This window comes from Lepisma saccharinum, chromosome 24 (assembly GCF_977018435.1).
Source record: "Lepisma saccharinum chromosome 24, izLepSacc3.1, whole genome shotgun sequence".
NCBI lineage: Eukaryota > Metazoa > Arthropoda > Insecta > Zygentoma > Lepismatidae > Lepisma > Lepisma saccharinum.
The window spans coordinates 53730446-53749229 of record NC_139252.1 but is presented as its reverse complement, the minus strand read 5'-3'; the positions used below and the strand labels follow the sequence as shown (position 1 = coordinate 53749229).

Below are 18784 nucleotides of genomic sequence, written 5' to 3'. Positions count from 1 at the left end.
CTATGTAAACAATGTAATCTACGTTGATGACGTAAGAAATGTAGACAACATGGCGCTCGGCGTTCTTTGTGCAAGACAACAGTAGCAATCGCATCAGCAGCTAACAGGCGAAAGTATGCCACGAACAAAAAATAAATGTTTCAAGGAGCTCGATTTCCAGTTATTGAAGGAGGGTACAAAGTATTTTGCGTATTGTAATATATGCAGAAAAAAACTAAGAAACACAGCAGCGTCTAGGCTGCAGTCACAGGTAAGCAAACTTATCGAGATATCCATGGTTGTTTTTTTAATTGTTAATTAATACACACGCACATAGCAGTTGCTCCCCTATTTATCAGTCCGTGAGAAATATGAAACTTGAGACGTCTGTGAGGTACGCCACATTTTCTTCAGCCACAAATACAAATTTGGGTGGGTGTGCAATTTCCGTCATATACGTGTCGCTGTCTAATTCTGATCTTGTTTTAAATATCAACACTTCGCTGTACAAGAGAACAAGAAAACCATTTCTCACATGTTCGCAAATATTTCTTTTTGTTGTGTTTTATATTCACGGGAAAGTATTTTGGCATGTTGGTAAAATTTTGCTATATAGGAGACGCCTGGGAATCGTCGAATTTCATGTATGTTACATTTGTACTTACTTATTGTGCATTGCTGAACATCGTCTGCGTGTTTTCTTGCTGATTAACACGAAAATCGGCAAATTTGTTTTGTGTTTATGCTAATGGAACCTAACCTAACAGGCCTAACCTAACCTCATAGGCATACTTTGTTCCCGTGAATGGTGCGTGGGGCTACCCATGCATGGTTTGTGGGGCTAACGCCAATGATCTGTGGGGCAGGCACCAATGGTTTGTGGTCCATCACAGACAACAGTCGTCAAAGTTTTGCTGCCATGTTCCGCGTAACGTAAGCAAAAACGGGTAACACTTTACTATACCGGAGACGGATTTCTTCAAATTTACAGGAGAAAATACTTACGCAAATCATTTTCTGTAGCGTTGTTGATGTTCGGGAATGTAGTTTTGATCCATTTTAATGGGAATGCATGTGGTTTTCTACGTAAATCTATTTCCGACACGCTATTGCTGCTGCCGCCAATTGCTTTCTGCACGAGAGCACAATACGCTCTTGTATTGTCCGTATATGCTAAATTGAACGAAGGGAGTGCTAATGGAACCTAACCTAGTAGGCATACCTCGTCCCCGTGATGGTTCGTGGGGCTATCGTGAATTTTTGGGCTAACGTCAATGGTTTTTGGGGCTACCCGTGGATGGTTTGTGGGACATAAGGAACAACAGTAAGTACTCGTTAATGTAAGAAATAAGACATTATTTTCATTAGAAATTCATTATTTCACCTAAAGAAATGTTCCGCAATGCAGAACAGTACGTTAGCAATGTAAAAAATTGTGAAATAAATCATTGATAGGTGTGTCCGGTATAGTAAAGTAGTACCCAAAAACGCATTGAAGAATACTGTCAGAAATTGAAGTGAAAACAGCAAGAAACATGCAGACGACGTTTAGCAATGCATAATAAGTAAGTACAAATGTAACATACATGAAATTCGGTAAAATTTTCGCCTGGGGGAGAGACTTTTTTAAAATTTACAGGAGAAATTACTTACTGAAACGTGTTTCTGTAGGCTTTTTGAAGTTCGGTCGAAGTTTCTTGATGTTATTACCGCAGAGTGTATTGTGCTTAACACAAAAATCGGTCAATTTGTCTTGTATTTATGCTATTGAAACCTAACCTAACCTTCTAGGCATACCTCGTACCCGTGAATGGTGCATGGGGTTACCCGTGGATGGTTTGTGGGGTGCCAATGGTGCATGGGGCTACCTGTGGATGGTTTGTGGAGTGCCAATGGTGCATGGGGCTACTTGGGAATGGTTTGTGGGGCTAACGCCAATGGTCTACAGCAACAAAGATTTTGTGAAAAATTGACATTATATAAGTGAAAACACTAAGAAGACACGCAAACAATCTTCAGAAATGTGTAATATGTAAGTACAAATGTTATAATACCGGAAATTAACGTTTTCCATGTCTCTCCCCTAGGCGAAAATTTTACCATTGTTGTGCATATTTTTGTAAAGGAATGAGATTTTTCCCATATATTCACTCTGTTTCACACTTTTACATGGTGAAGTATTAGGAAGTGTAAGTAATATTTATTTATTTTCATTTAATATACAGCCATTGTATGTACAATTCATTCCATTTTAGGAACACATGTGAAATAACAAGAGAGTCTGAAAGCAGTTCCAGATCACCCAGTCCATTTTGCACAGATAATGCTGAAAATGCAGGAACATCAGGCCAATTTGTGGAAGTAATAGAAGATTACGTCGTGGAGAATCAAATTGGTTACCATGTACGTAACAGATGCTTTTTTAATATAATTCTCATTAATTATTAACACGAGCCCGAATACCTCTCACTTGTTTATTTTGACACTTTTAACATTCGTGCTTACCTATTCTGCATTGCAAAGAATCTTGTAACGTGGGATTTATGTTTAATTATGAAAATAATTCATATTTGTAACATTAACAGTAATTATTGTTCATCCTTTGTTCGCTCGCGTAACACACAATATAACACGGACATCTTAACTGGTGTAGTGATTCGACCTTGACTGGCATAGTGAGTCGATCTTGACTGGCGTAGTGAATCGTTAGTGGATAAGCAGTGTTTCCAAACATATGAAGTGAAAAATAACAACTTCTGCTTGTATTGTTAAATTATATCTAAAAAAAATTCTCATTAACAAAGTAATATTTACGCAAAAAAAAATTAACACACTAGGTAGCCCCTCTGTTGAGGTATGCCTACGAGGTTAGGTCGGTTAGGTTTGGTTCCATTAGCATAAATACAATAAAAATTCTCATTAACAAATTAATGTTTACGCAAAAAAAAAAAACACATCATCTTTCTGGGGAAAAAAGTGCACCATTAGAAACACTACGTCATTGCACGTACTCATCATTCGGTTCAGGAGGAAAGATATGCCAATTGTAGGTCGTTTATTTTACCTTCGAAAACAAATATTTCCACGGTTTTCCTAATTCTACTATATAGGAATAACAACAACAAACCTTACAAATGCTACAGAAACTGGTTCACATAAGTAAATTCTCCTGTAAAAATGAAGAAATTCGTTCAGGCTCATGTTAAGTTTTACCTAATTATCTTCATTTATACTTAAGCTAGCAAAATCATGACTAACTTTGATTAACATTATTTTTCATATCTGATGTTTTGCTTGCAATGATGGAAAGTGAGAAATTATTTCAGTTATGGACACATGAGATACACAGACATGTGTATTACATAATTAGGAAGAATTAGTCACATGGTATAATTTGTAATTTTTTCACACTGTGCAAGGCAGTAGTTCAATAGAAATGAAAGTTTAATTGTGTCCTGTGGTAAATTTGAATGTAGAAGTTTTCTTTCCAAGTTTTCGTCATATTTTTAATTTTACCTTATGCAAGATGTGGAACTCAATTTTCAATTCATTTTGAAATTATTTTTAAATCAAATTGTTCTCTGTGAAACACCAAGTACTGTTCATATAGCTAGCAATGCAAATTAAGATTTTTTTATTTGAGATAATATCGCTGATTACAACTTACTGGCACAAACATCAAATTTAATGCTGACTTCAGTTTTAATGAATTATAATAATATGCATGATTTTTACATGATAAGATTTCTCTCTCTCCTAACATGTATCTTTTTAGCAAGGTGATTGTTTATTGTTTTTTTTTCCTGTAGAGTCTTTAAGTGTTTGGCTAGGCAGGTCAGGTTCAGACTTGTGTTAGGTACTTTTCACATCATAATTTCCACAGAATATAATACTTTTTAAATAAAATTTTAAGTGTACTACTCACGTTCTCCGATGTTTAAATTTATGCAATAATAATTACACATTCAGAACTAGTACCTTCATTATTATTATTGCTGATGCTGGTATGGAAATTTACCTTTCAAATGCTTCTTGCTGAATTTTTTGTTATTTGCTTAGTTTGTGTCTTTGAACTAAGATATTAAAAACATTGAAAATGCCTAGTAAAATTGTTCTATTGTACTCATGTTTTTCACTTATTTGATCTTAGAGTCTGTATAATCGTCTGTGTCTAGTGTTACCAGTGGCAGCAACGAGAGCGGGGGTGAGGTTTGCCACTTTTGCCCTTGCACTATGCTAAATCTTATCTACCAAAGGAAAGTAAACTGTCCTTGCCCCCCTTCCCAGTTTGGGCACCTTGCCCCCAGTTTTAGAACCCAATCGTCACCACTGGTTGTCACAATGTATGTGTGATTGTCCCTTCGTCACCATTCATCTCCATCATAGCAAATTAACCAAAAATGGCAGAAAGTGACACATAAAATAAACTAGTTCATTATTCGGTGTCCTTACTGTATAGACTCAATGTGCAATTGTTATCTCATGACCTCGTCTGAGGGAAATCCTCTGCTTGACCTTGAGACAAATGTTGTGTCAGCAAGTGGAGTGAAGGAATTTGGTCTTCTTTCATTGTTAGCCTGCTGACAGGTTACCATCAGGGTAAGAGAAATCCAAACATTTCTGTCTTTGTTTCTTGCTTGTAGTAGATTCAAGCAAACAGGGAAAAACTTGGGTCATTCTTCCCCAGTCTCTCTACCAGCTGACGAGAGCATAGCCTCAAGGTCAAGCAGGTGTATTCCCGGACACACAGTCAATATTTTGCAATCACATGTTCTGTTACTGCACAGTTTTGAGTGGAGAGGGGAGGGCATTTCCACACTAGGGAATATTTAAAATAACTTGATCATGATATTCCTCCAGTGATTATACATTTTCAGTTGTTCTTGCAATTATCAAGTAAATATGCATATCCATGCATTTTCTGGCTTGTTGAGTTTAAATGTCATGCCAGTGTAGTAGCAGCATGTAAATGCCTAGATACCAAAGAGTTAACAGAGGAAAATACCCTTACCATAATTACAAAAATCATATCAAGGTTTTATTAAAAGTTATCTGTAATATTTCAATTGTGTTTTCTAGGATGATAATTCAGGCAGGATTGGAGAACAAAATGAAGCAACTGCAGATGTGCCATCTCTTCAGTCTGATTCTGATGCTTCAAACAGGTATTTTGATGTATTTTACCAAACCATCACACCATCTTCAAGTTCCGTCACTCCTGTAAGTAACAAGGATACTCCTGCACGAACACCAAAACGAAGAAGACATCAGGATTCTCTACACAGGTATATAGACAGAGTCAACAGTGATGAAATACAGGAAATAGACTCGAAGGTAGCTGCATTTTTCTTCGGATGTAATATACCATTTAGCACTATAGATTCGGATCATTTTAGGGACGTGGTAAAAGTTTTACGGCCTGGGTATATATCACATCTACCTAAACGGAAAGCTTTGTCTACAACTTTGCTTGATAAGGAAAATGAAAATTGTGTTAACATGAGCAGAACTCTTGTGGATGAAGAATCTGTTCTGCTTATAGATGGTTGGAGAAATACTTCCAGCAACAGTAAAACGGTTGTGACAATGTTGCAAAATGCTAAAGGATCCCAGGCATTCCTCAATGCCTGGGATCTTACAGGAGAGGCAGAAACAGGAGACAAGCTAGCCGAAATTGTCACCCAGTCCATAGCAGAAGCAAAGGTTTTGTATAACACAACAGTTTATGCTGTTGCTTCTGACAATGCTTCAACTATGCTGAAGATGGGAAGAACAGTTCCTATTTGGCACAGTAATTGCAATAGTCACATAGGAAATTTATTAGCCAAGGATATTATAAGTGAAAGCATAACCAAAAAAGTCCAGCTGATACTAAAAGAGTTCAAGCAGCCTGATCTTGAATATGCTCTGGTCCAGAATGGGGGATGTAGAATCAAGCTGCCATGTGACACAAGATGGTGTTCGTATCGTGACTCCTATGTGTGCTTGGTAAATAACATCCATTTTATGAAGGTGTTAATTGTGAATGATAAAAGATGTAAAAGGGTCAAGGCAGAAGCAAAGCAACTGGTTTTTGATGATGATTTTATTGAGGAAGTTAGAGACAACATTAAACTTTTGGATCCCATTTGTGAACTTATAAATGTTTCACAGAGAACAGATTCATCCATCGCCGATTCAGCACATTTGTGGTGTAAACTCCAGCTACCACAACATTCTGTTCACTGTGAAGACAGAGTGCAGCACAGGAAGGACATGGCACTCACCATTTATTCGCTAGCAGCATACTGCCTTCATCCTCGATATGCTGATTAGGCAAAGAGCTTACCACATAAAACCTTAGAAATGGTTCAGACATTTTTGCTGGAAAGCCTTGATACTGAAGGCATAAATGGACTCCATTCATTTCGACAAAAAAGGGGGATATTCCAAACTTTGTTTGAGAAAAACATAGAGGATGCAATTGTGTTCTGGAACATGGCCAAGATACACCACAATAACTTGGCCTCTTTTGCGCTGAAACTTGTGAAGATTCCAGCATCCTCAGCTCAAATTGAGAGGATTTTTTCAAATTGGTCGTATGTGCATTCTTCAACAAGAAACCGTCTTGATTTCGAGCGTTCGAAAAAGCTACTGCATGTGTATTACACATACAAGATAATCGATTCAAACAAGTCAGATGAGTACTAGGTATTTTTGTGTGTGATCATAAGGAAAGAGACCATTATTTTTTATTTATGACTGTGCAAGTAGTTTTCGTATATGTGTGTTGCTGGTTTTGGATGGGTCCGATTAATTTCAAGGGTCAACTACCTTCATTAACAAAGTTTAGTGTCAAGTAGTACAAAGGGATAGGATGACAACCAGGACTAAACAAAGTAGTGATGTGTTACCATCTCAGTCTTGGATCCCGTAACATTTAGAAAAAAGAAAGTATATATTTAAACCCTCAAATTACGGTGGTATACAACCTGAACAATTTAAAATACGTCAAAAAAGGGATAGAATAGCGATCATGGAATAGGTTCCTCTAAATAGAATAAAGCACCGCCAAATTCTTTGAGTTTCAAAATCAAGCATACTACTCATTGTTAATGAAGCCAGTGGCCTTTGAAATTAATTTGATCTATCACAAAAAATAGCAACGCTGATGTGTGGAACTTCATTCTAGTTTTTTGCTCTCTCTGAAATTATTGTTATGCCCTATTTTGTGGGAATTATTTTGAAAACACGCAAAAGCTCTTATTTTGTTGGCAATATTTCAGCCTTTAATTACACTAAGCTCTCTCCAGGCAAATAGCCTCATTCAGCATGATAAAAAAAAAGCTGAAATAGCAACAGCAACATTATGTGTTTGTTTTTTAACTATTTCCAACTAGAACATGCATTGTAAAAGTTTTGTATTTTTGAGATAAGGATTATAAGTAGACATGACAATTTTAATAGTTCAACAGAATTGCAACTTATCCTCTATGTAATCATTAGTCAATTATTTGAAAAATGAGGATTGTCTAAAATGTTATTTTGTAGTATTAATGATGCTGGAGTTGTTTTTCAAAACAAATGTTATTTTCTTATGTCAATAAATCAGTATTTAATTACAAACATGTTTATTTTTTTCACCACAAAAGGTGCATGCAGTAGAGGAAAAGAAGTGTGGGGATGCTAAAATACCAAACAAAAGAGGTGTAAAAAAGTAACACTGCAAGAAAACATGTATGAACCCAATTCTCTGATTTCTGGTCTAACTTGTTAAATCTAAAAATGTATTTTTTGAAATGTGTACATTTGCTATGTCAAAACCGAATAGCATGGATTCTAGGAACTTGGTAAATTTATAAGTCTGTAGAATCGTCGTCTAGTTCGGTTAGAATGTTAGATAGATTTTACGAAAACTGCAAATTTTGAATTATAATCAAAAGAGCACTAAATATAACTTGTCTAACCTTGTAATAGCGTAATAGCATATAGGGGCATGGAAGGAAATGTTGTTCTGTAAAAAATATGCAAAAAGCAGTTGGTAAAGCATTTTGATTGATCTTTCAAGATATGTATCGAAAATAAAATCACTTTGAAAATACATGTGCAGAATAATCCAAACAAAATTTTGCATTCGGAAGCTATTCCCTGCTTAGTTGCTCAGTCAGCCAAAAGTGGCCCAGACAATAAAAATCTAGGTCAAAGTTCTGATTATTTAATTAAAAACTAACCATGGTACCAATGATTTTTTAACATGAGTTAATAAATACGTTCTTCATCGGCTTGGTTGATTATTTACTGTGTGTTTATGTTACAGAAATGAAATATGTGTTTGATAATACTTAGATGTGAGTGAGTTACTTTCTTTTTCCACGAAACTTACTTGCAGAGGTTCTTTTAATTTTATTGGCCTCTGCTACCATCCACTTGTTTACTTGTTGAGAATAGTGAAGGTTTGTGAAAAATATAGTAACTCACCTATGTCTTAACTACTCTCTCTCCTTAAGCTTCTCTTTGTGAGCAGCCACTTGTTTACTCTCGTCTTTGATGTGGATTCCTGCTGCTACCATGTCACATGATGTAAAGTGAAAAGGCTTCATGCCCCTAAAGACCTAAATATTCAGTTTAGGATTTTCAACATTAAACTGTCTTTCATCATCTCTCCTACCTCATTGTTTCCAACAGCTCTTGATATATGTCTAGTCCCAAGCATATAAAACTTCAAGCCTCACATGAAAATCCAGCAGGAATCTATGCAAGACAACTTTACAGAAAATTGGCTGCCCATGTAAAGTGCCTCACTGTTCTAAATTTATAATACAACTTTTGGCACACAATTCATACAAGCAGCAGTTACAAAAAAGGTTTGACTCTGTGGCAGGCAGGACAGCAGATCTGGAGCAAGCCAGTGATAGCAGATTGACTCCTGACAGATAAGTAGCGAACTTATATTGCACTCATAATTTTATGATCGTCATTAAACTTTAAAAAAGCAGAGAACTGAAAATAACTATAAATTCACTGTAGGAAGTTCCTCACTCCTCCTACATGGAGGAATTGCCCCTGGTGCTAACAACAAATTTCATTGCAGTAGGACTGACAACAGGCAATTCCACAATGTTTACAGCCCACTTTATTTATCTGAAATAGATTGTAAACCACTACATCTGCACCAGAGATCGAACACTGTAGATACATAGGTTAAAAGACACCATGCCATTGGGTAGGTCTACATACACACACGTATCTAGGGCAAAACAAATTTGTAGGTTCTTGGCTGTTACACCCTGTAAAATTATTTAGCCAGTTTCAAATATGATATTATACGAACTTCTAAACTCGCAACTGAAACTGCTAGAGAAATGGATGAGGTGCAATGGAAGGTAAAAGAGGGCAAAATTTCCATTACCTGCTCCTTTAAAAAAGCTGGCTTTTTATCAGACAAACACAGCATTTAAAAACTGTATTACACTGGTCAGAAAACAAATTTGATGCAAATAGCCATGTCGTAGAATTCTATCTTCATTACCGGTACCCTCGAGGGCCAACACATTTTTTACTCTGTTATTTCATCACTTTTTATGTCTGAACTTGCCTATTCTGCATTGCAAAAGGTTGTTTGACATGGCATTTACATTTACGTTTAATCATGAAAAAAATTTCAATTTTGTAGTCCCACAAACCATTCATGGGCACGAAGTATGCCTACGATGTTAGGTTAGGTTCCATTAGCATAAAAAACAAAAAAATATGCCTTTTTTTGTGTTTATGACACTTTTCCGCAGTACACTCAATAGGAATAACACCAACAAACATCACAAATGATACAGAAGCTTGTTCACGTAAGTAATTTTTACTGTAAAATTGAAGAAATATGTTGTTCCTCGAAGGTACTGTTACCCTATCTCCAAAAGCATAAACTACAAATAAATAAAATTAAGTTAGCATGGTGAAAAATATTTCCTTTGGTAGGTAAATGTTTACTATCCTTCGGACACCTATAACTTCTGAGTTTCGTCAATTTTTGACATTTCTACTTACCTATCTGCTTCGTGGATCATTTTTTAACGTTTTTTTGATCAATTTTTTTTAAAGTGTTTTTGTAACTGAAGAACGTACGTTTCCGCAAATGGTTTGTGGGGCTATGTGTCAATGGTTCGTGGGGCTATGCGAGAATGGTGTGTGGGGCTACGCATATTTTTTTGAAACCATTTTTTAACTATTGTAACCTTACCTTACCTAACCTTACCGGAAATGGTTCGTGGGGCTATGCATGAATGGTTGAATTTCTGCTCTGAAACATTCCCACATCACACAAAACACCTTCCAGATGTTAGACAATACTACAGGAACTTATTACGGTAAGTAGTTTCTTCTGTAGAAATGAAGAAATCTGTCCGAAGGATAGTAAACTAGTACCGGGTAAAATTATCGCCTGCGTAGAACACATTTCACCACTTTTACACAAGAAACTACTTACCTGAACACATTTCTGTTAAATGTGTGATGTTTATTGGTGTTATTCCTGTAAAGTGTATTGTCATTAACACAAAAATTGGGATTTTTTTTTTATGCTAATGGAACCTAACCTAACATTGTAGGCATACCTCGGGGCTATTGTGAATGGTTTTTGAGGCTATGCATGAATGGTGTGGGGGGCTATAAAATGGATTTCTTCGTGATTAAACGTGATTCCCACGTTAAAGAATCTTTCGCAAGCCGAATTCAGTTAAGTAGTTTCTTGTGTAAAAGTCGCGAAATGCATTCTACGCAGGCTATAATAGTACCAACATCTTGTTACTACAGCGGAATTTTTGTGTAAGTACTTGAACGTTAAAGAAGTGCAATGACAAATAAAAAGATTACGCCATTTGGGATAAAACTGCATATATATGTGCCATGTCGTGAAATCTTATACAATGACAACCATGAATGTAATCATTCTGAAGGTAAATAAAACTACTCTGCAGTACATGTACGTATATATCCAATATTCTAGGGTCAAGGATTCCCCAAATCAAGTAGTATTATTTCAGTTCAAATTCAATTTTATTGCACAGGTAATAATCCAAATACAAATTTTAAGGAATTTAATAAAAGTTTGGGATTCGCCTGGTAAATGAACACCATCACTTAATTTGCAGTGGTATCAATAGTAAGATTACAGTTATAAAAAACGCGCTGTCCGTATAATGGTCAAACTTTGCTTACTTCTAGTTTCACCATTTCACACAAGCTTGGAAAGATCTGATTAAAAGACTAATGCATATTCCTAACCAGTAACACGGTGAAAAAATATATTTTTTAGACTTCCGTTCGTTGAAAAAAGTTATATCAGTGTTCACCTAACTTCGTATTTTTTTTCGGTAGTCCCCTTTTCTATCTTTTCTTGAATAATCCTCGGATAGTCATAAGCACAGACTACGTCATATGTTGGTTATATGCACAGATTATCGACTTGTTTGAAGGAGAAAATAATACTTTCTCTCGTTTAATAGCACTAAAATCATTCTTTCCTGTTGTTTACATAAAATCTATTGTCTACAGTAGACTATGTAAACTATAGCTGATGTAATCTTCGTGTAGATTACGCGTAGACAACGCATGTAGACGTAAACTTATAGTCTACGGCACAACCCTGGATGCAGAGGCCTTCTAGAATTGCTCTGTGACTCTCTCATTTCTTACATCATAAACATATGATTTTTCACCTATAAGAATAACACTACATATTGTGTCATCAGGAAGTGTATCATGGAATTCACAGATAATTTTAATGTTTGTCCTGTCATTAACCACAACTTGTTTCCTTTTTGAAGTGTTGATGACAAACATGGGTCTCTGTGCTTTGAATTCATCTGGTGAGTAATACATGTCAGTATTGCCAGTAGTGACCCTTTTGTATGCTGTAAATGCTTCATATAATTTAAGAAAATCATCCTTGGACATGTTTAAATTATAATTTTCTCTGGGGAACACCTCATTTCTGCCATATTTAAGATATATGTTCTTGATGTTGCAGTTATCAAATTTACTTGAATTTTTTTCTTGATTATTGTGTCTTCCAGTCTGAAACAGTACCACCACAAAATCTGGCATGTCATATTGTATACTGGAGAATGAGTTTGTAGCATCAAATTCATAATAGGTACCAGTGGCAGGCTTCTGCACACATTGATATGTATAAAATTGTAAAGGCACCTGTGGATATTTAAGGATATCTGCTTTGTATTTAAGAGCATAACTGGATTCATATTCAACAACCGGGATTCTTAGCTCCATAGTCTGAATAAGGCATTTGCCTTCATCAGGTAGGGTATTAGGCAGAGCTTCCCCAGTAGAGTTTAATGAACTGTACCTCATCAAAGCATTATTATCATTGGCAGCTCTTCTAAATGTAATCCTTAAACCACCCTTCCACATGATATCTTTGTAATCTGAGAAGAATCCTGGCAACAGGCGCATGGGGAACAGCACTGTGTGGCTCTTGGATATTATTTTATCACCAGCCTCAAATCCACCTATTTTGTAGTAAGAAGCCTCGGTTTTGGATAATTTTAGTGTGGCCAAAGCTGTAGAGGTAATGCCAGGGTAATCTACTCTGTTTATGACAACACCATGTTTTCTGATCTCAATTTCAGAGAACAGATGTGGCACAAAATTATCCACCAATCTTATATTTGTGTTTGCCGGATAATCGGTACCATCGAGCTTTACAACATCAAATTTGATGTATAGATCTGCTCTGTGAGGGTGTATAAATCCAAAGAGAATGGGGATGTAAAGAGAGAAGAAAGTTCCTATACCCACAACGGAAACTTTTCAGCAGCCGGCTTACAAGACAGCCAATCCAGAATGAGAAATTTAAACGAGACCGGCCAATCAGGAAGAAGCAGAGATTATGCTGCCGCCACACGCAAGTCCCCCGAACTACTGCGGTTACCATAGCAACGCCGGAAGCAACGCGCTTTGCGTAGACGATTTTCCATTTTTACGTCGCAACACAGGTATATATTTGGAAAAATTCCATGGCGAAATATGGACTCTCTAAATTAAGCTGCCTGACTGCTGAAAATTATTACCAACGTAGTAAACTTTCGAAGAGAAAAACATTTACAATTTAAACAAATGTATTTAGGAATTCAGGTTTCTGCTATTTTTTTTTCTTTACAGAGTATTGTAGTTTTCTAAGTGTAGAAATTTAAACGTAAATTAGAATTTTTCCTAAAAATTACACGTAAAAAAATGGACGGGAACTTACTTATTTCGGCATACACCATCTAAAGGCGATTCTTACAATCATTCACGAACTTTCTGTATATGTATCTTCATGTGCGAGCAATATTTTACGAAAAACATATGCACATCATAGAGGTTTCAAAAAACAAACACCATATTACATCAGTAATAATGCAGCCACAGCTTTAAATTTTCCAGGAGTTAGGGGGCAGGTGAAAAAACAACAGCAAATCCCATAAAACCAGTCCTTCATCTTGAAGGACTGTAATCTTATAAAAATTATCATATATTGCTGTTACTTAAATGAAAGAACATGTGTGAAATATAAATTTAAGTTGATAATCATTTTGCAGGGGGGGGGGTCCCACCTTCCTGATGACCATGCACACATTTCACCTCAAGATGATTTGCTCATTCCTAAACATCTTGTACAGTTAAAGCAAGAATGTATTCAAAACTAAACATTAAGAAAATTGAAACCCTTACCTGACACATTACTTTCTGAAAATGTGTAAATAATTCCATAAATGAATAATTTCATCACTCTCTCGAATAAAGTGTGGCAATTACAGGGTGCGAAATCCTGCGGGGAATTTCCCCCACCAACAATATTGGCCTCAAAAATCCCCCCCACCAAAAATTTCCAGGCAGGGAAAGTTTTTGTTGTAGCAAACAAAAGATAAACAATTACTTTTAATTTCAAATATACTTTACTAAGAATAATATCGAAAACACACACAAATTAGTGTAGTTGTGAGTATTGAATGAGATCATTAACAAATCTACTACTATTTTTACTTTTAATAACATTACAAATATGTATCACATATTTTACACATATGTTTGTGGGGGAGGGGGTTTGTAGATGAAGAACTTTCTCCCCCCACCAGTTATCAATGACTTCGCACCCTGCGCAGTTACATTAGTGATCTGAAGGATAATCTCGGCTTCTCTGATGATGTTGACTTGTAATCAGGAGAAGTCGTGGGTGGAGGCTTAATGCAGTGGTTGATTCAAGTTTAAATTCAAAATTAGCCTATCTGAGCATAAAGTTGGCTTAAACCTCAAACTTTGGCACAGAATCATCTGGTCTTACTTAGGACCAGTACTTTTTTTCTGGGAAGATAGGTTTCAGTACTCTCCAAAAAATTTGTTCTTGTGTTCATCATAAGAACTACCCAGAATAATAAGGTATGTTCACATGTGATCCTGCATTCATAAAGTTACACACAAACACAAACTTCTAACATTAAAATAAAATGATGTTATTTATTATTTTCACATGTAAAAAGATACCGGTATGGCATACAGTTTGCATACCACCAGAAAAAAAGCACTGCCTAAGATTTAGCTTTGCATTACAGTACCACCTTGACCCACATGGGATCTAAATATTCCAATCACCAGGTAATTGTCACATGCTTTTTCCTGTGGCACATAGCCGGAGGCAAATCTAAACCAGTGGCGTATCCGTAATATTTTACGTGGTTTACCGGAACAATTCTTACTTATTGTATATGTTTATTATATATTAGATATAAAAGAAATAAAACACCAATGCAGGCATGCAAGTGAAACAAGTATTGAATTACAACTTCAAATTTTGAGGCAATTTCCACATGTATGCAAAAAGCTTGTTTAACAATGATAGACCAGATAATATGGATGAATACACCACTGTTCTAAACTCAATGATAGGGTAAAAAGCATCATTCATCATCATCCATGAAAAAAATGAAAACTGAAATCAATTAAAAATAAATCCCATTCATCACGACTCGCATGTTCACATCTTTACTGAACAAAGAAAAAGAAAAAAAGAAATTTAATTGAGTCGTAATACATGTAATGTTGACCAGGACAAATATATGTATCACAAAATTCCATCAGATCCTCCTTACGATATTTTCCCAGTAAGAAGTAAATGTACTAATTACATTTTTATTATCTACATGTGGATATATGTTGAGTGTTCTGCATGTAGAAGAAAGTATTTTTATCAATATTTAAATGAAACTGAACTCAGGTAAATATATATATTATATTATGATAAATTGAGCGCACAGCCATTTCTACATGAAACAGTAGCACTTTTCACTTGACACACTTCTGCAGCGCAGAACACTCAACCTCTAATAGCTGACGACTCTCGACTGTAGGTCTTTTGTGGAGAAATGCAGTAACAATAGGCAAGTAAAGAAAGGATAATATAAACAAAGACAGATACTCAAAATTATTTCATTATTGTCTCCAAATCATTATAACAGTACAGACATGTAATGAAAAACTATGTAAATTATTATTTTTATATAGGTGCAACTGTTCCTCTTTGTAAACAACAAAAGTTGCAGGAATAAAACTTCACTCAATTTTATAAATAAGACTGAGATGACATTTTAACCTCTAACATTAGATTGGTATGACAATTGAGCCTATATATTAAAGTTAAAAAGAAAAGTGCTCCTATGAAGGCTTATAGGGGGTGTGGATTCCACACTTTCTTGATCACGGCCGAAGGTGGGGGTGGATAAAAAAAATTCTAATGATTCATTACTTATTCCCATATTAGCCGAAACCAGTAAACTATCAGTTAATACGTCCCTTCTGTACTAAAAGCTTTCTAATTATGGGTCACTTCTCTGACATAAAGGGACTCTCACAAAGAAATACCCAAGCCCTGGCCCAGACTTGAACTGGAGTTGGTTATGAGATTATCTCATGTGTTCAGACACTGAGGTAGCACTAAAAATATTAAAAAAAAAAATAATGTTGAGGTTGCATAAAACACTTATATTTTAGGGTACTTTAGTATTATACGGACTATCTCATTTCAGACCGTGCATTTAGGGACATGTTTTAATGCTAAGACAACCAAACCTGGCCTGCCTAACCTAACCACATTTTGTTCAATCTATGCTTTTGTGGTTAGGTTAGGCAGGCCAGGTTTGGTTCTCTTAGCATTAAAAAAAGTCCCTAAATGCACGGTCTGAAATGAGGCAGTCTGTATAATACTAAAGTACCTATTTTAGTGACTAACATGTGTTGTATCTACACTGTGTTGGAACATTATTTTTACTAGCTGCCCAAATGCAATCAGTACTGGGTCCTGCACACAAGCAAATGTGCCACTGAGAACTGGAAATACTTTTAATAAGTTTACTAGTGAACTAACACAAATGCAGAGCATTGTCACTGCATTTTTCTTCCTAAAATACACTGGTTTTAATTCACAATCTAGATTTCTAAAATTACTCGGTAACGGTTCTGATTGTTTTATGATTTATCCTAGCACAAAGACTAATTGTTGTAGAATTTTGGAAATCATTGTCACACGAATTTGAACCTTCCTTAAAGTAATGAGCACTGTTTGGACTCGAAAACAAGTTATCTATGTTGAAAAAAAATTTTAAAATTACCTTACGAACTTCTCATGGACAAGATATTCTCAGTCGACAAGCGACAGTAAATATCGTAGAAGCGTGGGAATGGATGTAGAAGTAAATCGGAAACTTAGTAGAATGCATTTAGGGACTTTAAGTTAATGCTAAGAAAACCAAATCTAACCTGCCTAACCTAACCATGAAAGCATATATATTGAACAAAACCTTAAGTAATCGCTAAAACTCCACAGTATGTGTTAACAGACGTACACCGAAATTCAACCATGTAAAAATTGCATTCGTAGCATGTTGAAATCGCAACAAAACAAGAGGAACTTGGGCCAATGAGTCAATATGTTTTGGTTAGTAAATTAGAAAGAAGCAAGAATTGCCTTAAAACTTGTGGAACCAGAAGAGTGATATAGCGGAGTTAAAATTTGAATGTGGTTTCTTACCATAAGGGAGGTAATCCATACCCCAAGCTGCATGAAAGTATAAGAATATGGTTGTCAAAACAAGCACTTCGTTTGAATCCATGCAATTTTCTTCATAACACTGACACTATTAATCACAAAATACATACTCCCTTGTTTTTCATGTACCGATCCGAATATAGTCTTCTCATCTTTCCTTTTTGAATAAAGATGCATTACATCTCATAAAGAAAAAGGGCAAAAGGCACTACATTTGGAATTTCTCACAGTGTATCACAAGTTTCTCTCTTATATACATCCGCACACAAATGAAGAAATGGCAACAAGAACAATTAAACTTTTTAAGAATCAAAGCTCTCTCCAATTACTTTTTTCTTGAGGTAAACTATGCACCAAGAAAATATTTCAATATCAGAAGATTTTGGAACGTTGAAACCTATACTAAAGACTTTATTGGTGAGCTGAGTCCACAGTGAGGCAGTAAAAAATTTTTTTTATCACATTTCACACTTGTCACTAAATCGTAGCAGAAATCACTTTCATGTTATGTATGGACACTGCACAGTATTTCTCCACATTTTGTGCTTCTAGGACTGGTCAACCATGGGAACATCTGTAATATAAAAACATAAGTTAAAATTGCCTTGATTAGATTCATAATTTACAGTTCCATGTACAAATACAATCACATGCATTCTAACAAGCAGATCTAAACACATTTTACGTGTGCAAATGGTATTTAAGATCCGAAGAACTTAGAATTTGTAAAATTTTAAGGTTTTCACACAATGTTTATTTTTATATTTTATTATATCATTTAATTTAAATACTGTGTGTTATACAGAGATGTACTTGATTTCCTTCTTCCCGGGAAGTTTTATATATACACACACACACACACACAATATGATTCTTAAAGGCCTCCTTTAGATAGGGGGGGAAAATCACAAATTCGATGGTGGACTCCGAATCACCGGATATCCGTTCCTTTTGGCTCCCTTGAGCTCCAGCCAACACGTCTTGTAGCACAAAAGTGTGAAATTTCGTGAAAATAGAGGGTGGACCAAAGTATCATGCATCTGTGTTATCATTGTTTACAACCTATATATATATACATAGCAATATGTTTACCTTTGGTGATCGCATTATTTATTAACAAACTAAGAATTTTCTAACTACATTTTCCTAATGTCTCGTAAGATTTATTGTACATACCTGCGTAGATCCTTCGGAATTCTGAAACGCGAATTTATCCAAGCTTCAGATCTCGTAGATTTTTCCCGTAAATCAGTCGAACTCGTTACTTACATCTACGATGCATGGTGGGCTTTGAATTGCACTTCAGTTGTTGCTAATCGTTCAAACTTACGTGCAACGCTACCTTCACTTGTTAACAGTAGAGCGCTGCGTTAGTTCGTTTGTTTCGGGGGACCAGGACGAGATGCCGCTAGTGTAGCTCAAGTCCCCTACCTCCCCTCATTTCCCCTTCCTAGCAGACGACGCACGATTTCCACATTAGGGGCTGAGTGCCAACTCTCATCCTATTATTCTCTTTGCTCGTTTGCTTGGCGCTTTCGAACTACACTAGGTGACGTCACTTCCGTCAAGACTGTACTTCAAGTCTGCACTTTGTACCTTTCGGACAGAGCCTCAGGGGAATAAAATTAAACATGTCATTATGTTAGGGAACTGACTAGATACAAAGTGAAAGACAATTTTTACTAAATCTATATCTTTGCAAACTGACAATAACTTTCATTTAATAGGGTGCCA

The 18784-nt window shown here is 35.8% G+C and overlaps 1 protein-coding gene across 1 annotated transcript; it reads left to right on the top strand.

Moving 5' to 3' along the window:
- The first annotated feature begins 1090 nt into the window (after nt 1-1090).
- LOC145977958 (uncharacterized) lies at nt 1091-7564 on the top strand. Its single transcript, XM_083110301.1, has 3 exons — nt 1091-1303; nt 2235-2382; nt 5059-7564. The coding sequence occupies exons 1-3, from the start codon at nt 1254-1256 to the stop codon at nt 6292-6294; spliced, it is 1434 nt and encodes a 477-aa protein (XP_082966427.1). The 5' UTR covers nt 1091-1253; the 3' UTR covers nt 6295-7564.
- The last annotated feature ends 11220 nt before the right edge of the window (nt 7565-18784 follow it).

What these genes read in the sequence shown, in the direction of transcription:
- LOC145977958 (XM_083110301.1), top strand. Translation starts at nt 1,254, where the DNA reads ATGGTTTTTGGGGCTACCCGTGGATGGTTTGTGGGACATAAGGAACAA. An exon ending in GTGGGACATAAGGAACAACA is followed by an intron (nt 1,304 to 2,234) that starts GTAAGTACTCGT and finishes ATTCCATTTTAG; the next exon opens with GAACACATGTGAAATAACAA. An exon ending in AGAATCAAATTGGTTACCAT is followed by an intron (nt 2,383 to 5,058) that starts GTACGTAACAGA and finishes TGTGTTTTCTAG; the next exon opens with GATGATAATTCAGGCAGGAT.